The following is a 21478-nucleotide window of genomic DNA, read 5'->3' as shown; positions in this document are numbered from 1 at the left end:
AATGATAAAAGATAATGATAATCCATTCTTTCCCAAGCACCTACTAAGTGTCCCACACTTTAAGGGTCTTTACAGAATTTCTCATTCAATCGCAACAATCCTGAAAAGCAGGTATAATGATCTCCATTTTTCAAATAAGAAAACAGAAGTTTGGGAAGGCCAAATAGCTAGAACAGAATTCTTCTGAATTGATTCCCCAGGAAACCCTTCTGTCAATCTTCTAAGCTCCTCTCAAGTTGTTAAGGGCCCTACAAGAGCATAACTGAATTCACCCCAGGACTCCTTTTAACATTTCACAACTGTAGCTGATGAGTAACTTCAAGGAAAATTGAAGCATGGAAGAAAGGCAGTCGGGCCCACAGCTATTTCCCTGCTTCCAGTTGGAAGGTGGTAGCAGATGTAGTGAAAAAGAAGGTTGGCTCTAGAATTGAATTCTCCTTGGTGTGAGTCTCAACTCCAATAATTTTTAACTAGGTCACCTGGGGCAAGTTACTCAGTCACTCTGTGCCTTAGTTTCTTTGTATGTCAAATGGGATTATAAAACCAACCTCCCAGATTGTTAGGAAGACCATGTGTCCAGTGTTGAACAAATGGTAGACATTCAGCATCATACATTTCATTTCCACTCTCTTTCTTCTTGCATGTCACAATTTTTTTTTTCTGCCTCAATCAGAACTGTTTGTTGGAATACAGATGAATATATTTGCCAAGTCTAGTTCCAACAAAAGCTAGAGGACTGTGAGGAACATGAAAGGAACTTTTGCCTCGTGTGGGAGGTTGGAATACATGACTTCAGAAGTCCAATGCAACTCCAATTTCTGTGAATGCAATCAAGCACTTTCTGAAAACTGAAACCAAGAAATCCTGCATAGACTTGACACCTGGAGAATGCCATCCTTTTTCAGTGGCTCATCAGATGGATGACGTTGCTTAGGTTATTTGGCCAGTGATAAACTACAAGGAGCCCTCTTGGCAACTGTAGCCAAGCAACATCAGAAAAGACTTGGGCACAGCAGAATGAAGCCATGGAGTAGTAAATCCTTTAAAATCTAATTGGCATGTGAAGGAGAGGTATCAACAATATAAACAAATACATCTCAATGAATTACCTCATCTCCACCCCATAATTAGGTTAAAAACCACATGACCCTAATATTCCACAGCCCCCACAAAGCCAATCTGAAGAAATATCTCTTTCTTGTTACCATTCTAGGATTGTGAAAAGTCTTGCCTTTAGGTCCATAAATCATGGTCAAAATAAGAACAATTAAGGAAAGATACATGAAAATAAACATCCAGAATTGAAGTTAGTATAAAAATTAGAGATGTGTATATCAAAGTATTTTGAACACTGTACGTTTTCAACACACCCATGGTACTCCAACAAATCCGCTGGTGCCAGACAGATTCCAGATCCAAACCAACAAAGCCTCAAGATTCCTGTCACTATTCTGGACAAATTCCTTTATCTTGGGCCCAGAGTGGATGTTAAGGAGCTCCAGTTACTGAAGCTCAGGATAATTGTCTTCTTCCCTTTTTTTTTTTTGAGATGGAGTTTCGCTTTTGTTACCCAGGCTGGAGTGCAATGGCGCGATCTCGGCTCACCGCAACCTCCGCCTCCTGGGTTCAGGCAATTCTCCTGCCTCAGCCTCCCGAATAGCTGGGATTACAGGCACGCGCCACCATGCCCAGCTAATTTTTTGTACTTTTAGTAGAGACAGGGTTTCACCATGTTGACCAGGATGGTCTCGATCTCTTGACCTTGTGATCCACTCGCCTTGGCCTCCCAAAGTGCTGTCTTCTTCCCTTTTAATAGAGGAGGTGAGGAATGGACACAATAGCTGCTTAAAGAACAATATTTTAAAACAAGGTTATGTTCTCATTCATTCCTCATTTGTAGGGTAAACCATCTGGTAAAGCATGAGAATTCTGACTTCAGGATTCTGATTTAATAAGCTGGTTGTAGTAACCTAGATTTTCTGTTCCACATTTTGTCATATAATGAAGAAAAGACTTAAGTCTCTATTATGATCTCAAACCTAGCCAACATTCTGAATCTGAGACAGTTGTGAACAGGTAAACAATGTACATTTTGGCTATTTACACTGATTTAGAAATAGCTATTTCTTCTGTATGTTGAAGAGGTATCTGCACCCTCATGTTTACTGCAGCACTATTCACCACAGCCAAGATATGAAATCCACCCAAGTTTCCATTAACGGATGAATGGATGAAGAAAATGTGGTGTATATGTATATGCACACAATGGTATACGATTCAGCCTAAAAACAAAATCAAATCCTGTCATTTGTGACAATATGAATGATCCTAGAGGACATCGTGTAAAGTCAAATAAGCCAAGCACAAAAGGACAAACACTGCATGATCTCACTTGTATGTGGGGAATCCGAAAAAGTTGATCTTACAGAAGTAGAGAATAGAACAGTGGTTAACAGAGGTTGGGGGAAAAGAAGGCAGGAGGGAAGGATGGGGAGAGGTTGGTCAACAGGTACAAAGTTACAGTTAGATAGCAGGAATAAGTTCTGGTGTTCTATTACATAATAGGATGACTATAGTCAACAATAATGTATTGTATACTTCAAAATAGCTAGAAGAGGGGATTTTGAATGTTCTCATCACAAAGAAATGATGAATATTTGAGGTAATGGTTATGCTAATTACCCTGATTTATCATTACATAATGAATGTATTTATGTATCAAAACATCACACTTCACCCCAGAAAAATGTACAATTATTATGTTAATTAAATTAAAACTTCAAAAAAATACCTATTTCTGTATTTTACCTTGAATATATTTAGTTAAGATGCACACATTCTCTGTCAACAGTAATTACTTCTATGGCATGGGTTGGGGTTTTAAAAAAAAGTGGGGGAGCACTTCCACTTTTTACATTTCTGTATTTCTTGAATTTTGAAAATTCCACTAAGCATTTGTTATGCTTGCAATTTAAAAAATAAAATAAAATATTTTGCTTCTATTTACGAATTTGGTTTTAAAATTTCACAGGGCCATTTTTCCTGGTTATCCGGATATTTGAAATTTTTATTCAGATTTATCTCATTCGCTGTCCAGGGAAAAACTGATGCTAGAGTTTTCTTAATATGTTTATACTTGTTTGGATACTTCTCATAAATCATATACTGGGGCTCAGTTTTCATGTAAGATTAGAAAACATTGGGCCAAGTCTTCTGTTACTACACTGTGACTTTCCTTGTCTCTTTCCAAACGTGGGTTTCCGCAATTGCAGATGAACTCTTTGATGGGGACATGAACCAGCATAACAGGTTTCAACAACTTTCTTCAATACCAAGTTTGTGTCTCTCCTCGCTTGTTATTTCAAAACCTAATGTCAGCCGTTTTTAAGGAATTTTTCCAGACCAAAGGTTGGTGACTGTAAAGTCAAAGGGTTCCCACTTAATTTTACCTAATATATCACACCCTAAAAACCCAGGGCGGGAACAGGGAGAAAAACCAGTAGACAAATACAAATAAAAACTGCTTGCGTAGAAACAACTGACTTCTCCATAATCAGATCCCACATCTCCCTTACAAAGCCCTGGTAGATTCTTGGCCTTTTTTTTCAGTTATAAGTTATTCTTGGCCTTTTTTTCAGTTACAAGACTATCTCCCTAATTTTTACAGCAAATCCTTTTAGCAGATGTCTCGTAACATGATCAGTATTTGGGTTTAAGAAAGATGACGATGACCTTTTGAGATCCTGTCACCACACTGCTCTATCATGTGTAATAAAACCAATGATACTGACATTTTCCCCTCAAGGTATTAACTCCCATCTATATAAAGATAACCAAGATAGTCCCTTGAGGTCCTTGCTAACACTATCATTCCTTGATTCTACTATTTAATCAACATCTTCACAGGTGTTTGAGTGGTAGATATAAAAATCAATGAATTGATTAGACTGGGCACAATAGCTTACACCTGTAACTCCAGCACTTGGGAGGCTGAGGTGGGTGGATCGCTTGAGTTCAGGAGTTTGAGACCAGCCCGGGCAACATGGCAAAACTCCATCTCTACAAAAAATACAAAACAAATTAGCCTGGCATGCTGGCATGCACCTGTAGTCACAGCTACTCAGGAAGCTGAGGTAGGAGGACCACCAGAGCCCAGGGAGTTGAGGTTGCAGTGAGCCATGATCATGGCACTGCACTTCAGCCTGGGCAACGGAGTGAGACCCCATCTTAAAGAAAAAAAATTAGTGAATTAGTGCCTCAAAAGGAAAAAAAAAATCAATGAATGTATTTCTAGCCTATAGATAGTTACCGGGCTAGTGCTTCAACTTGGCCTGGTGGTTCAGTTTGTTCATGTCATGATGCACCTGCAAATTAATGCCTTTGTATGACACACTGGGGTAAGCGGATGAAGCTCTTTCGGGCTAGAAGTGACTAGCTGGACATGAGAAGACAGGCGCTCAGGAAGTCTAAGGCTCCACTTGGCTATCTTACCCTAGGGCTGAGGGGATCAGCATCTCGGAGCTAACATGTAGCTCATTCTCAGCACTAGTTCAGAAGCTCAGTCTAGCTCATCAGTACTCTGTGTATCAGCCCCGTGAAGCAAGCAGGTAACCAACACCAAATTCAAACAAATCTGCTGGACTGTTTTCCCAAAGTGTCCATCAGTTACTGGCTATCGTCATCAAAATACCAGATTTAAAGTGTGTGTGTGTGGGGGGGGGGCTGGTGGGGGGTGTTCTGGGTGAATTCTACCCTCTCTTTCAGCTCCCACTCTCCCTTAGCAAGGACTTCTTTTTAGCATCAAATTAAGAGAAAGTGCTGTGAAGCATAAAAGATGTAATAGACACAGAATTTGCCCTCAAGGAAACCTCTGCCCTTGAAGATGAAGGAGACATTAACATAAATATGTACTTGTTGAATGAATTTTAAAAAATTTGCAGAATCAGGTTAAAAGTGACACTTTTCAGAAAAAAAGCTATAAAAATTGCAGTGGAAATGGGGCAGGAAGAGTTTCCCTCTGGATATGTTAAAGGAGTCATAGGAGAGAAAAGCACTGATACCATTTTTTTTTTTGAAACAGTGTTTTGCTCTGTAATCCAGGCTGGAGTGCTCAAGCGATCATCCCGTCTCAGCCTCCCCAGCAGCTGGGACCACAGGTCCCAGTGTCTCTACACCTTGTGGTAGAGACAGGGTCTCACTATGTTGCCTTGGCCAGTTCTCAAACTCCTGGGCTCAAGCAATCCTCCTACCTCAGCCTGCCAAAGTGCTGGGATTACAGACGTGAGCCAACATGCCCAGGCCAATACCAACATATTGAAAGGGGCCTCTATGGCTCTCAAGTATCCAGTCAGGCAAAAGAAAGGAAGTAAAATATCTGACAATTTAAAATTTACAGTCTGTAAGCAAAACTCTGCTTTACAAAAAGGTGGAGTTAGGGGTAATGGGAAAAAGAAGGCTGGAATTATAATTCAAATGCAGTTTTACAAAAGTTAGTGGGTTTTTATTGCTTTTCTCACCCCTCATTGTATCAGATCATTGAGAGCCTGAGAAATGTTACCCCCTTTAAAACAACCCACTTTGCCTACAGAAAAGAGATTCTAGGTCACAAACCCGTCCCTGTGATCACCCTTTAGTTGTCCGCTTAGACAGTTTCTTTTCCAAAGGAAGCTTTGGCCTATTACCAATGTCCGGAGTTTAGCAAGTGGTGTGGTATCCCACAGAATCTATAACCTGCTTTGGTAAAGTCCGTTTTTGTTTTACCCAATCAATGGGTCTGAAAATAACTGGCCTTTTTGTGGCTCTGAATTCCACTAAACGCTTGACAAATTCACATGGTCACTCTTTGTTCCTGAAGCTGACAGGGCTTAAAAGTCACTGTTGGCAAGCTGGGCCAGGGCAACCCCATCTCTCCTTGAAAGAAAAATGTCCTACAGTCATTCCTATCTATCACAAGCAGGTAAGAAGCTCTGCCTCGCAGCATCCTCAGATGGGGGATGAGAGTAAAATAAAAGAAATCCTGGCCAGGCGCGGTGGCTCACATCTGTAATCCCAGCACTTTGGGAGGCTGAGGTGGGCGGATCACCTGAGATCAAGATTTCAAGACTAATCTGACCAACATGGAGAAACCCCATCTCTACTAAAAATACAAAATTAGCTAGGCATGGTGGCTCATGCCTGTAAGCCCAGCTGAGGCAGGAGAATTGCTTGAACCCTGAAGTTGGAGGTTGCGGTGAGCTGAGATAGCGCCACTACACTCCCGCCTGGGCAACAAGAGTGAAATTCCGTCTTAAAAAAAAAAAAAAGAAATCCTGATGTGAAAAATACTTTAACTAGAGGTGGACTGTGGAAAATCATAGTTCTGACATCAGTGTTAAATTATCACGCAAAAAGACCAATTATCCCAAAGACAAGCACATAAAAAACTGAAGTCTAGAGAGCGGCCTCCTGTGTGTACCTGTTTATGTCTTATTACTGACTGAGACTGCAATAACATGGCTTTGAAGAACTTTGCCAAGTACTTTTTCATCAGTCTCACGAGGAGAGGCAATAGGCTGAGAAACTGATGAAGCAGAAGAACCAACAAGGTGGCAGAATCTTCCCTGAGGGTACTAAGAAGCCTGACCGTGACTACTGGGAAAGGATGCTGAACACAACGGAGTGTGAGTGACCCTTGGAAAAAGGCATGGATCTGACTCTACTGGAACTGTGCAAACTGGCCACTGACAAAAACTATCCCCACTTGTGTGACTTTAGTGAGAAGCGCTACTGGAACGATCAAGTGAAATCCCTCAAAGAATTGGGTGATCATGTAAGCAACTTATGCAAGATGGGGGCCCCCAAATCTAGTATCTTTTGGCCAAGCACACTCTGGGAGACAGTGATGATAAGATCTAAGCCTTAGGCTGGCTTCCCCATAACCACAGGGTGACTTCCCCAGTCACCAAAGCAGTGACTACAGGTAGGGGTTAATTATACCCATTGTATAAACTGTAGAAAAACTTCCACTTGAATTCTTTCATTTGTATTATCCTTTACATAAAATAATTCAGTACCCCTAAAGAACAAAATAAAATTGTGAGTGCTACCTGCCATCAAAGAAGAAGAACTTTCCCCGTCCATTCTTTTCTCCATGAACAAAGTTCCCCTCAAATCTGTCCGTGGAGGAGTAGGTGACTGTGCAGAACCCGTGCGGTAATCCGTCATCATCCAGGTGCCCTGGAGAAAGGGAACCAGAAGGCAAACCTTAACATCTTCAGTGCTTCTCCTATCTGATGCCTAAGCATTCAGATGCTGCCAGACAAGTCCCCCCAACTCCCCTCCAGCTGCCAAAGAGTCCCCTCCCTGGCATGAAGGGATGGTCAGCATGCAAAGGTTTCTCACCTCATCGGCGCCAGCAGTACCAAATTGATTGTTACATACACTTTGTGAACTGACAGGTCCAGAACAGACTTAGACACATTCCAGAATGTGAACTTTAAATAAGCTTGCTTTTTTACCTGGAACTGAGACTCACTATCAGTAATATCCTCTGCAGGGCATATCACAATTTACCAAGTACTCCCGCTATAGTCCTTCTCATATTTGGAATTGATGCCTCCTATCTCTCATGCTTAACTGAAGTGTAGTTGAGATTCCACTGTTCCACATTCAATTGCCACATACATGGTCTTTGCAATAAATTATCTAATTCTAGAATATTAAGCATGCAATATGATTTTATATATCATTCTGTAATATGATGTGGAGGACTGCTAGCCAGTCTGAAAATCTCGCTGTGATTGTTATATTTGCACGAGGGACATAGCCATGTCTTTAAAACAGCCCCAGGATTTATACATCTCACTGTACAAATACAGAAACCCAGAGTCCTTCTCCCCTTAAACCTAAGTTTAACCTTAAACCTATTGCTTTACTTTACAAAATCTTTCAGCTGTGAATGTTTAATAATAAGCTTATCATCTACCCTCTGCCATTGTGTGTTGAGGGCTTGTATTTTATATGGAGCCAGAGATATACACATGGTCATTTAAACAATGATTGTGAACATCAGCACAAGTTATTACATGGACCTTTAAGTCACTGGTTCTTCCTAGGTTAAATACTGGTATAGTCTAATATTGATATTTAAAGCCAATGTTTAGGCTTTTTATTACTATCTACATGTTTTACAAAACCCAGGAATCACCTTATTGGTGTCTTCCCAATCATTCTGGTGAGCTGACTTTGCAAAGGTGGGTCAAAATGAAGGCAGTAGTTATTCTACTGGCTTTTTCCTGGGGTAACAACCTGGGTCATGGATAAAAAAGGTATGAAAATATTAAACACTGTGTCTAATGCAGGGACATTAAACATTGAAATGTAGCTTTCAGATGGCTCACAGACATAAAAGGAAACACAAACCATACTACTACAATGAAAGCTTCAGTCTCCTAAAATAATTTATTCTAACATGATAAAATAATATTAGTTCTTGGAAGACATGGTAAATACACACTCTTACAAAGAATAGATATGCGGCCGGGTGTAGTGGTTCACACCTGTAATCCCACCGCTTTGGGAGGCTAAGGCAGGTGGATCACCTGAGGTCAGGAGTTTGAGACCAGCCTGGCCAACACAGTGAAACCCCATCTTTACTAAAAATACAAAAAAAAAAAAAAAAAAGCAGCAGGGCATGGTGGTGGGCACCTTTAATCCCAGCTACTCAGGAGGCTGAGGCAGGAGAATTTCTTGAACCTGGGAGACAGAGGTTGTGGTGAGCCGAGATTGTGCCACTGCACTCCAGTGTGGGCAACAAGAGCGAAACTCCATCTTAAAAAAAAAAAAAAAAGAATAAATATGCTCTTTATTTGCATTCATATTTACATAAACATAAAATAACTGTAAACAAATACAGTATTTTATTGCTACATCCGACTCTGTATTCAATGGGTTACCCAGAACATCTTACAATAAAACACATCTACTTAAATAAATCATAATCAATATGGATTCCTTCCTCTTAACACAAAAGAGGAAAGGACCAGGAAATTAATGGTCAGAAGGGAACGAGGCTGTAATTGCTTTCCTTTTGCCCAAAAACTAACTGAACATGACATAATGCAACGACATCTGAGTCATATGAAATCTTATTATTTTCTAAATATCTGATACCATTTCTCTCATTGAAATAAATTTGCTTTTTTTCTTTTCATTAAAAAAAGCCACTCAGTGTATTGCTAAGAGCTTTTTTTTTAGTGAAATGTTGTTGTGATCAAGTTAAATTTAGGCATATAAATTCAGTGTCCTACTTTTGATTTGGGTATTAATAACCAAATAATCAGTTTAGCCTCAAACTAGAGTATTTACTAACATGCTGAAAATGCTTTCATCATAGAAAACAGTTCACATATTTCAGAGTTTTAAAAGCTTGTGTTTGATAAAATTTGTTATTCCACTTTAGATCGAGAGAAATTACCATAAATCTGAACACTAGGGAAAACAATTTTCCAATATAAATTAACTTCCGCCTTCCTTCAACCCTGTCCTATTTCTGAATAAAACACTGACAATGCACCCTCAGCAATGGAATTTAGATATTAGGGAAAATTGAAAGTGTCATAAAACATACTATAAGCCCTTGGAGGATAGTACTGATCCCAGTTGTCAACTGCACTCCATGAAGGATTGATCCATCCATCCATCCTTCCTTCCTTCCTTCCTCTCCCCTCCCCCTCCCTCTCTCTCTCCCTTCCTCCCTTCCTTCCTTCCTCCCTCCCTCCCTTTCTCCCTCCTTCCTTTTTTCCCTTCCTTACTTCCTTCCCTCACTCCCTCCTTCCCTCCTTCTCTTCCTCCTTCCTTTCTTTTGCAGAGACAGGGTCTCACTCTTACTCAGACTGGAGTGCAGTGATAAGACCAAAGCTCATTGTAACCTCAAATTCGTGGGCTCAAGTGATCCTTCTGCCTCACCCTCCCATGTAGCTGGGACTAGAGGTCATACTACCACAACTAGCTAAACAAACAAACAAAAAATTTGTAGAGACAGGGTCTCACTGTGTTGCCCAGGCTGGTCTCAAACTCCAGGGCTTAAGCCATCCACCCACTTTGGGTGCTGGAATTACAGGCATGAGCCACCACACCTGGCCTCAATGCCTTTCAACAGGCAGATGATGAAGAGCCCTATTACCCTCTTAATCTCTTGGGAGAAACAGGGACAGGGGGAGAGCTACCAAATGATGGCCATTACTCAGGTGACCTTGCACATTAAGGAGGTGCTTGGACATGTGACCCCTTCCTGTCATTCTAAAGGCTTTTAGGTTTTTGGTTTTGAGAGAGTTCTGAAATCTATTAGACCACAGCAGGAGCCCCTTCCTGGCTTGTTTTGTTTTCTTTATATCCTTCGAGTGTTATCAATTAAAATAACTAACGATTAAGAGTTGTGATCATTCTAGACTTCCACTCTGTATATTTAATGTCCCAGAGTAGTTTCCCTTGTAGTAGAACTTTATATCAAAAGCAGCAGCTACAACCAAAACAATAACAGAGATTTTCCACGAGAAAGAAAGAGACTGGGTTGCAGAGCACTCACATCCTCTTTCAACATTAGTGTTAGAGTCTGACATAACTCTTTTTCAAACACCAATAAGATCATATACTCTTAGGACAATAATATCATGTAATATTGTGTCATGTCAGTAAGTCAATTTAATGCACAAATGTACTGAAAAACAGTGGCAAAAAAAAGGTGTATGAACCTACTATGATCTGGCATTAGGTTATATGCTTTCCTGTTATCAAATTTAAGGCTCAAAACAGTCTCCCATATTCTCATCTTACAGATGAGGACACCAGTGCTTTATAAGACTTGCCCAAAAGACATTACCACTCTGAGTGTGCTGATGAATACTGAAAGCTCCTTCTCCAAATCCTTTAATTCCCACTCTAGACACTGGCAAACTAGCTGAACACACTCGTCCTTGCTGGTGGTAAGAAGGTACCTCTAAAAAGGCAGGAACCCCCAGGTCCTTGGCAGGGAAGTGGAAGGCTTTCTGGTTAAGGTCATTCACATAGAATCACCAGATTTCCAACAGCATATCCTGGTTGCAAAGTCCTATCTCTTCCAAGTGTTACCTAACTTGAAGGGAAACACTAGACCTCCTTGCTCTACTTGAGGTCAATTTGTAAAATGCGCCAAGTCAGCCAACAGCCTTCCAGGCAAGTTCCCACTAAACAGAGGGTGAATACCAGGCCCAAGCAACAGGGAAGATTAACTTGAATGACTGCTCTGTGTTTATAAGCGTCCCCGAGCTAATGTTCTGTGTATCTGTCTGTAGCATGAATTTAAATATTTACAGAAGTTACAGGAAAAAAAGTATCAGTTCACAAGTCTACTTTGTCACTTAGTTCTAAGATTATTATCTATTGAACAGATACAAAGAAAGTTAAAATTTTCCCCTCCAGTTACTTCTGAAGGAGCTTCTTCCTGAATCTGATAAGAGCCAGGCCTATATTCTAAGCAGCAATGCACATCTCAGTCTCAGCAAAGTAATTTCCCTCTGGATTAGACACCCAGCTGCTTAATGCCTCAGGCTTACTCACAAGAGATCTGAGTGGTGTGCGAGTATTTCCCTTACAACCAGAGACCCTTACACACATACTGTTGGTCTTGTAGACTAGAACATTACTTTAAAACACAACAATAATAGGCTGGGCGTGGTGGCTCATGCCTGTAACCCCAGCACTTTGGGAGGTCAAGGTAGGTGGATCTCTTGAGCCCAGGAGATCAGCCTGGGCAACACAGTGAGACCCCATCTCATAAAAAAAGGAAAATAAATAAACAAATGGAAAAACAAAAATCCAGTAATAATAAAAGGCAAGCTTATTCTGTTTAATGCAAAGAACGTGCCCTCCTGGTGATGCATTTAATCACTGATTGTTAAAAACATAGCTTGATGCTTTGGTCTTTTTAAAATTTTTTAATTTTTTTCAGGTTTTTAAAAAAATATTTAAACTTTTATTTTAGATTCAGGGGTACACATGCAAGTTTGTTACCTGGATAATTTTATTTTTAAGGGTAATTGTTTGCAAGGACTCAACTATTAGTTATGAGGGTCATAATTTTAATGTGTGGCCCACACAGAAAAGGTGCTACCAATACACTTTGTATGCATTTTTCCTAGATACGGGGCATGAGCAATCTTGTTAGAGACAGGCAGAATCTGATATTCGGGAGAGTGTTAAAAAATATTCTTAATATTTTGAGGGGGTTGTGGCAGTGGCACACTGAGCTGCTTATTTTCATTCTGGCCCCCGTTCCAATTTTTCTCCTTTTTTAGCATTCTTCCTCCATGTCTCCTACACATTTCCAGGCCCTCCTGTTTTTCCTGCCCTCACAACTGCACATCTGAACTACTTAACTCACCTGCTGTGTGAGCCCCTCTGACTGTCCTGCTGGCCACTGCCTGTTCGTCTTCCCAGAGCAGAGCTCTGATCCTGTCATTCCCTTCTCTAAAGAGCTCCCACGGCTTCCATGGCTTCCAGCACACAGTTCATGCTCTCAGCCTGTGACCCAGCCTCCCTTCCCTGTCTCGCCCTCCACTTTTCTCCTTGTAAGCTCTATGTTGCAGCAAAAGCAAATGACTGTTTTCTGCACCTGCAGAATTCCATGCCTCTGTGTCTTCACTCAAAGTTCCCCTCTCAACCTGACTCAGCTCTATGGCACCCCTTCTGGAAAAATCTTTCCCCTTTGACTTCCCTAAGCTGGAAGTAATTTTTATTTCCTTTCAACCATCACAATTCATCTGTATAAATATATTTATTTGAAATTATATTAGAGACCACATCATATTCATCTTTGTATCCATGGGTAGACAAAGAAATAGAAGCTGTAATAAACTTATTTTTCCAGAAGCCCAGAGGAATAACATTGGAAAACTAAACATCACTCTCCACTGAACCAGTGTGTCTTAAAGTATTTTCCAAAAGCCACCCCAGAGCTCAGGTGGAGCTCTGAGGCCCTCTGAGGCCCAGGGCTTGCTGCATTCCCACAGGAGCCCAGCCAACACAGTACACAGAACACGTTCTCCTGACATACCCTCAGCCACTCCCCTCACCTCAGGGATTTGTCCACCCTGAGTTCAGAACTCCCCCAGAGTTACAATCATACCCTGACAGAGAACCAAATGTACATGATATATCAGACATTTAAACTCAAGTCCTGAAGAGACTAATTTCTTCCGCAGAGTAAATCTCTAATGAAGAAGAAAAAAGATTATCTGTTACAGAAGACACAGGTTAAATTCTTTTTCCCCAAATACATTTTTCTGAAAGTCACTGAACTCTATCAGAACCAACTTTTACAGAGTTACACTGATTAAAAATGGCACTGACATAACATTTAACTGTTGCTTTCAAACTCAGTTATCAAGTGTTTCATAAATTTGACTAACTCATTAAAAATAAAAAATGTGGGAAGACAGTTTGGTCTGGTGGAGGGGATGTTCTGGAAGCCCAAGCCAGTCTCTCCACCTCACTGAGTGTTCTTGGATTAGTTCTTAACTTCTGTAGGCCTCAGTTCCCGCCTCTGTAAAATTAGGATAATATTAGTACCCACCTCATAAGACTGCATAAGACTGAATGGATAATGTCTGTGAAACACTCAGCACAGAGCCTGCACTTAATAAGAACTAAACAATTATAGCAACGATAATAATAGCTATGACAATGAAACTACTGAGAACAGAGGCTCTGTTTATGGAAAGAGGTAGATTAGTTGGTACTTAAACACCAAGATATTCAGACTAGCTTCTCTTTGGGAAAGAGCAGAAGCAGTTTATACCAGTCTCACATGCCAGTATTAGATGTTATGTAAAGACCATTGCAAACAGCACTGAAAAGGCCAAGAATGGCTGGAGAAAAGCACACACACAGGTACAGCTGACTGCATGTGCGCACACACACACTCTTAGCACTGTGCAAGTTAGAGCCTGAGATGCTTCTAGGGGCTTTTAAAGATTCTGTGCTGCTCTAATTGTTTAGTTAGCTAAAACTGAGTGACCATGTGTCCCAGATTGTCCCAGACATTCAAGGCTTAAGCTACTTGTCCCAGCATCATTATTAATAGCATGCCTTCTCATTCTCAAGGGGGTACTGATTTTGGACAATAATATAGATGATCACCCTATAAAACAAAACCATCCCTCTTTATATAAACTTTCCTGTTTCAAATCCAGTGGACTGTCTCAAAAAACAATACTGGTACATTTCTAAAGCTCTTAGTCACAGTGTGCAAAGGAGCCTGAGGACCATGGACAACTGGACATATGTTTGTAAACAGCATCAAAGGGGAATGAATGTGGTTTAACACGGAGAACACTACCAGCTATCAAGGATTTGTATTTAATTTTTACAAGTAAAAGTCAGTGTTGAAGAAAGAGCAAACCCTGACAATCCGAGGTCATTTTTCCTTTATCTTTCACAACACGGAGGCAGAAGAAGTCACTAACTTTTAACTTCTTACAAGGCTTCCTGTGGATCAACTCAGTCAATGTATCTGGGCCCCAGTAAGCCCCAACATTGGCTTTATAGAGAGATAAATAGCTCTGTGAGTTCACAACATGGTGAACATTTTCTTAACAAAAACCACACGTTCTTTAATTGGCTTCGAAGTTAGACGAAGAAATAAGTTTTAATATTGACATTACATTGGATATTTTTCAAGAGTTCAGAAATATTAGTCTGCTTAATCTCCCCTTAAGACTTCAGAAGCACTGTAAAGGGAGTTATGTTTATGAAAACATTAAAACTGATTTTTCCCAATGTTACAAGAACCATGTATCCTTATGCATTTGTAGTGTCCCCAGTTTTTTTTCTTTATTCTTCGTCAGAACTTGTGTTTATACAAATCAGACAGAAACCAGATTCAAACAAAAGCTAAAAATTATTTACTTATACATGCTTGGTTTAAAACATTCTGGTATCATACCACGCCACACTGAAAAACATCACGACGTACTGTATGTAATGGAACCAAATAAATACGCTAAAGAGTATTAGTATTCGCTGTTACAAAATCATAATATCCCATGATACAAACAACGAGATTGTATAACGTCCCCACATCGTTTTTTTAGAACTGGGGGGAAAAAAAAAAAAGAGGTGGAGAAACTCAGCAAAACAAAGTGGCAAGAAAAGTCGGGGGAGGGGCGCTAGAAGAGGAGGGGCGGAGAAACACGACACCGAGGCGGTGATATCACCCACAGCCACGGCATGGAATTCAGAAAGTTAAGTGTCACCAAGCAATTTCGGTGCGGGCTCGCGGCGCGCCTGCACAGCGTGGCGGCGGCACCCCGGCTTGGATGCAGGAAGGGGGAGGGGAACGGCCTGAGTTCGCTCGGGGGCAGCGGAGGGGAGGGCCGCCCGCTTCTCGGATGACGCGCGTTCGAGTCCCGGGTCGGGAGCCTAGTCCGTCGCCCGGCAATGATTTCATCTTTTCCGAAGAACGGCCGTCTTGGGCCGCAGCTGCCACGTGCCTGGTCCGGCCCCATGCGCTGCGTCCGGGGACCTACCCGGACGCGGCCGCGGCCGCCGCGGGGCGCAGAGGCAGCAGAAGGGAAGGGTTGGCGGCCGGAGAGGGGATCAGGGTGGCCGAACTGGGCTAGGGGATTGCTCCGCGGAGTACGCCGGCCTCAAGGGGCTGCCCTGCCGACTGCACCCACCCTCCGCGCCCGAAAGGGGAAAGGCCAGAGCGCAGGGCAGGTTTCGCAACTCCGAGGGCGGATGCAGGCTGTGGCCGGGCGGGATGGAGCGGCCGTGCCTTTCCAGCGCCCCCGGCCTGGCAGAGCCCCATTCTCGGCCTGTGCCCCGCCGCGCAGTGCGCGCTCCCGGCGGCGTGACCATGGCTGTCGGGCCCCCGCTCTAGCCGGGCAGCCGGCCACCCGTGTAGGGGACAGTGGCGGCCGCGGGGCCCGGCGCCGCGCCGCTCGCTGCCCGCCACTCCTTCCGCGCTCTGGGCCCTCTGAGCCTCCTCCCCGGGCCCCGGAGAAATGCTTGTACCTTCCACTGCCTCCTCCACCATCTCGTCGTCGCTATCCATGGCGGCTGGGGACCCTGCCCAGCTCGGGGCTGCGCGGCTGCCTCCCGTCCCTCCGGGTGCTCCCGGCGGCTGAGCGAGCTCTGGGGCTCGCGAGTTTGGAGGAGGAGGAAGAGGAGGAGCAGTCGGGGCTGGCTCGCGCTGCCTCCCCCTACAACCCTTTCAATTCCTTGGCTTTCAGCTTCTGCGGCAGCAGCCGTCCCCCCTCCCTTCGCCCACTTGCCCCTCGCCTCGGAGGCTCTGGGGTGCCGCCTTGGCCGCCGCCGCCGCTGCTGCAACTTTCTCCTGTAATACCCCCTCTTTGTTATCGAGCAGCTGATCCGCTGACATCACCCAGCGCCGGTGCGCTCCCTCCCTCGCTGATTGACAGTTCCCTGTCCCTTTCCTGAAGTAAGGCTCCTTAAAACGAAAGGCGCTCCGAAGCCGCGCGTATTCCGCGTCCTGGCCAACCCCCCTCCGGCCCGTCAGCGTTTCTCTCTTGCTTAGGTGAGGGTTGGCTCGCCCCGAGCGCGCCACGCGGTCCTGGGCGCCGCGGGCTTCTCGCGGACACTTGGACCGCCCGTGGGGGCTCCCAGCTCCCGACCTCCGGTTGTGCCAGGGGCAACTTGAAAGTCCGCCGTGCACTGTCCGTGCCCCACAACCTCCAAAGTGGCAGAGAAACTAAGGAAGCATTTCTGCCGCTCTGGCGCCTGGACTTCCTCTCACCCTCGCCCTCGCTTCACCCCGTTCGCCACCGGGAGCTGCACGAGTGCGGCACGCACGGGAGCGCAGGTGTCCTCGCGGTCCCGCATCACATCCGCAAGACGATTTCCCAGGCTCGGGAGCTGTTCTCTGCCCGGATTCCGCAGGGTGACGGGTCTACCACAGCGCCCCCAGTCCCCGCCCTCCTTCGGGTCGCCAGGCCCTCGGGTGATTCAGAAATTCATCGAATCCAAATGGCAGCGGGCTCTTTGTCAGGCAGGAAACAAACCGCACCGAAGGCTCGGCAGGTCCCTCCTCGCGGCTGTGGTCGTGGAAAAGGAGCCGCCGAGTGGAGCTAACGAGAAAGGAAGGACCCTCCGTCTGGCGCGCCTCCTTCCAGCGCCTCCCGCCCTCTACGTGTGATGTCCCCAGCTGTCTCCCTGTTTCTCCAAGTGCCAACCACTTCACAGATTCAAGCGTCGTCAAGTGGAGAAAACCACTGGGCACCCGGCTTCCGGCCCAGCCACTTAGTGTCATGATGGCGCTGCCTCTTACAGGTGGCGGTAAAGGGCGCCTGTAAATAGCCGATTAAACAGATGCAAATGTACACAATGTACCATGGAATTACCGGGTGCCGCTCTGGGCACCTGCCAAGAACAACTACTGCATGGAGGGGAGGAGAGAGCAAAACAAATAAAGTAGTTCCATTTTGTTTTCTGAACAATGAATGAGACTCTGGGGATTTCAAAATACTTCCAGCTCCCGGGAGACTACTCCTTGCTTTGGGCTCTGTGCTTAAACAGTAGATGTTTTTGTAAAGTATTGCCGGCTTCTTTTTTAAAGTCAGCTTTTCCTCTATGAAAAAGAGAACGATGCTAGGGACATTAGCCCCACACACTTCCAGGAATGTCAGCCCCTTTGATTGTTTTAGATGGGAGAGCGCCCTGGACCAGAAGTTAGGAGACTTGAGTCATGGCACTACTCACCTGCAGAGTTGTCTTAGGAGCTTAGCCAGGCAGCCTAAATTCCTCCAGATTAGAGGTTTAGGCTATTGACATAAATAAGGTCCTTGGGGCTTAGGCTAGACCACTCTGAGGTTTTTCTGGTCCAAGCAAGACACCGTGCTCTAGCTTAGTCTAGACCTCTCTGAAGTCTCCCGGCTTAGGTCTGACTTCCTTAAAGTTTCCAGTGCAGATACTGGGAGTCCAAGGCTAAACGGAGGTGTTCCTGCAGTGGATGATGAAAGAGCCACTTTAGGTTACATCATTTTCAAACATGAACCACAGAAACAGGATTTTATATCTGATTTTTTAAAAGCCATCATTTACTGAGCTCAGTCACTCACTGGTTTTGAATTATATGATTTTTTTTCTTATTTTCCCTTTTAACATATCACCTCCTCCCTTGCATATTATACTGGTGCACTAGAACATACCAGGTACTCATCTTCCCTAGTTTCCAGTTGATTTTCAGGGGCAAAAACAATGCTGAAAGCTCAAGGAAGCAGCAACAAGACTCTATTCTCTTACTCAAGGGGAATGAGGTAGGGCTGGGCGGCTGGAAGAAATCTCTCAAGACAGATGGAAGACACAGGTTCATAGTGGGTGGGTATGGGGCGGGGTGAGGGAGAGGGGAGGAATCAAGTTGCAAGTGTCCACCTGCCCCCTTAGTGCTGTGAGGTTTTCCCAGCTTGTACTAAGCACCCAAACTGTCAAGCACTCCCTTTCTACCTATCACCTTGAGAACACCTGAAACCCTGCCCATGGCCCCCACTGGTGAAGCAGGGGTCCTCTGGACCTGCAGGAGGCAGGGACAGGAAATGAGCAGGGTCTTTCTAGCAGACTCAGTAGTGATGAGGGGTGAAAACTACCAGAGAATCTTCACCAGATCTGCACATGAGGCAGGCAGCAGCGGGGACACACCATTCATTCCTGCTGGCTCCGGGCCCAAAGCTGGGGCAAAATGTTTTTATGACTCTCTTAAGATCCACTTGTATCTTTACAAATCATGTTGTGTATGTTTGGAGTCTCCTTCTCTAGACCGACTGATTCTTATTTATGGTCCTAGAACACAACACAGTGCCTGGTACAGAATGTGGGTTAAGCATTGTCAGCAATGATTGTGCAGATAGGAATATTCTGTTTTATATAAACAGTGCTGAGTCTTTCTCACAGACTGGATTCTTCTCCTGTGTTTTGGCAAAGTGCTTTGTTTCAGTTCAAATCTGAAGAGCATTTTTGAGTTGTTCCACTTTCCCGCATCGACTGGCCCCAAATCTGTTTCCATCACATTCTTTCCCACAGTTTGCTTCATTGAGAGCTGATTTCATAAACCCTCTTTCTACTTGGCTCTCTACCAGTTTCCCCCGTCATACTCTGTCCCCACCAATGTGGTCATGGGCTAGAAAATCAATAAAACTCTTAATCACAAACGATGTGCAGCAGCAGCAGCACTGTGGCTCAGCTCTTAACTTGGCAGATCCCAGTGAGGCGGAACAAGCTCTACCAGGGAGGAACGCAACTGCACAGGACATCCAGCATCTAGGCCGGGTGAGAGTTGCTTTCACGTTCACACTGAGGAGTGACTTTTTTTTTTTTTTTCCTATATCTGCTTCTCTGGTCTTGAATCAGGAGGAGGGGTGACCTTTTTCTTTTTTTTTTTTTGAGACTGAGTCTTGCTCTGTCACCCAAGCTGAAGTACAATGGCTCGAGCTCGGCTCACTGCAATCGCTGCCTCCCAGGTTCAAGTGATTCTCCTGCCTCAGCCTCCCAAGTAGCTGGGACTACATGCACTTGCCACCATGTCTAGCTAATTTTTGTATTTTTGGTAGAGATGGGGTTTCACTGTGTTAGCCAGGATTGTCTCGATCTGACCTTGTGATCCACCTGTCTCAGCCTCCCAAAGTGCTGGATTACAGGCGTGAGCCACTGTGCCCGGCCTGGGGTGACTTTTCTAAGCTGCTCTGGCTTAGTTCCCATTGTCTCCATGGCTATATTCCTTCTCTTCATACCCAGCTTGGGAAACATAAGTCCCTCTTCCACTGCAGCAAGCAGTCAAAATACTGAGTTAATTTTATTCATTCTACCACCCCTGTCTTTCCCTGGAGAAGGCTGGTGCTTACATACAAGACTGATATAACTTTTGCAATAAATATATTTTTACAAGCTTCTTGTATTTTATGCACCTTCCTACATTCAGGGGAAACAATTCTGTCAATTCGCTGCTTTGCATGCTAAGCAAATTGTGAAGCAAGTAGTGAATGTGGAACTTGTGTGGGATTCACTACTGTTGGCTGTTACTGATTCCTCATCCTGCCCGCTGGCAGGGAATGGAGGGGCCCAACAGTCTTCTGGGTCTCCATGTGTTTGGGAGGGAGGAGCCTCTAAGATCTCAGTGGTAGGAAGTGGCATCAGAGCCTCTCCAGGTGCCCTGGTGGCTTTATGGTTGGTGGCCTGGCTCTGGTTTCCGCTACTTGCTTACATCGCTGGCAGGAAGACAAGGATAGAATGAAGGAACTCTTAAATAATCATCAAGTCTCATTTTGGCACTGCTCACTCCTTAACAAGATTTTTTTCCCCACCAAATTAGCCAGTTTGATTGAGTTTTCACTTTGTTTTGGTTCCACCAAGAGCTAGCCAAGCAACTGGGCAATTCAGTTCTCGGGGGCCTTCGTTTTCCCATCTGTAAATAAGGAGTTGGGCTACATAAATTCAAACCTCAAACCTTCTCTGTCCACCTTTTCTGGGGAAAAGGTAAATAGAGCCTGAGGAGTCCCAGGGAAAGGCACAGAAAAAGGAAATGGGAAGAAGAAGCCAGGGCAACTCTAGCAAACTGAGTATTCAAGTCCTCTCACCTTAATGGCTCTATCTGGGCAGGGGGTTGAGGAGAGAACCTTTATCCTGACACCAGGGAGGGAAGCACGAAAGTTTTAGGAGAACCAAAGTTCCTGGATTCTAAATCACTGAGTCACTAATCAAGTGGCTAACTGTGTTAGTGACAACTGCAGAAGCTGGTGGGAGGGGCTGGGAGAGGAGTAGCCAAGAGGAGACGGGTGGGGGAGATGGGGATGAAAGGGAAGCCTTTGCAGCTTGTGGAGCGTTGGGAAGAGCAGGGACATCAAGGGCACCAAATAAAGGTCTAGGGAGCGAAGAAAGAAATGGAGAAAATTCATTCTGCTGGAAATAGACATGACTGCAGTCAGGAAGAAGACTTACAGATTCAGGGTGACCTGATTTGATTACAGCAACGGGAAGTGCAGGAGAGAGAGGGCAGAATAACCTGACCTAAGGAAGTAAATTAAATAATAGAGAAGACACCACAGTTGCCATGGTATTAAAATACCTCATGGCACATTAAGCTTCCTCTTTCGCTTGATTCTTGTTCTTGCAACATGTTAATGTCATTGCAGTATATCCAGATAAACTAAATTTAGACTTTCTGGGGCAGGGGGAAGGGAAGATGCAGCCCAGATCTCCCTGTTTGGGTCAACTCTGGCCCAATACTGTTCCTTCACAGAGTGCTTGGGGTTTTTTGACTTATGGGATATGAAAACTCTTATGTCAGGCTTGGGCCTGGTGAAGCTGCTGAGTGAAATGATTAAAAAAAAAAAAAATGAGGCCAGGCACAGTGGTGCATGCCTGTCTGTAATCCCAGCACTTTGGGAGACCAAGGCGGGTGGATCACCTGAGGTCAGGAGTTCGAGACCAGCCTGGCCAACATGATGAAATGCCA

The 21478-nt window shown here is 44.2% G+C and overlaps 1 protein-coding gene across 1 annotated transcript in view; it reads right to left on the bottom strand.

Annotated features, from left to right (window-relative positions):
- Positions 1-16551, bottom strand: part of SETD7 (SET domain containing 7, histone lysine methyltransferase) — a 51619-nt gene extending 35068 nt beyond the window's left edge. The window contains exons 1-2 of the mRNA XM_012443229.3: positions 16030-16551; positions 7086-7215 (exon numbers count right to left, since the gene is read on the bottom strand). Of these exons, the coding sequence (XP_012298652.1) occupies positions 7086-7215; positions 16030-16069 (170 nt within the window). The 5' untranslated portion in view covers positions 16070-16551. The remainder of the gene's footprint in view (positions 1-7085; positions 7216-16029) is intronic.
- Positions 16552-21478: the final 4927 nt, after the last annotated feature.

This window comes from Aotus nancymaae, unplaced genomic scaffold (assembly GCF_030222135.1).
Source record: "Aotus nancymaae isolate 86718 unplaced genomic scaffold, 86718_ANA_hifiasm-v0.15.2.pri h1tg000033l, whole genome shotgun sequence".
In the NCBI taxonomy this organism is placed as follows: Eukaryota; Metazoa; Chordata; class Mammalia; order Primates; family Aotidae; genus Aotus; species Aotus nancymaae.
The sequence above is the reverse complement of the archived record's forward strand: the minus strand, read 5'-3'. Positions and strand labels throughout refer to the sequence as shown.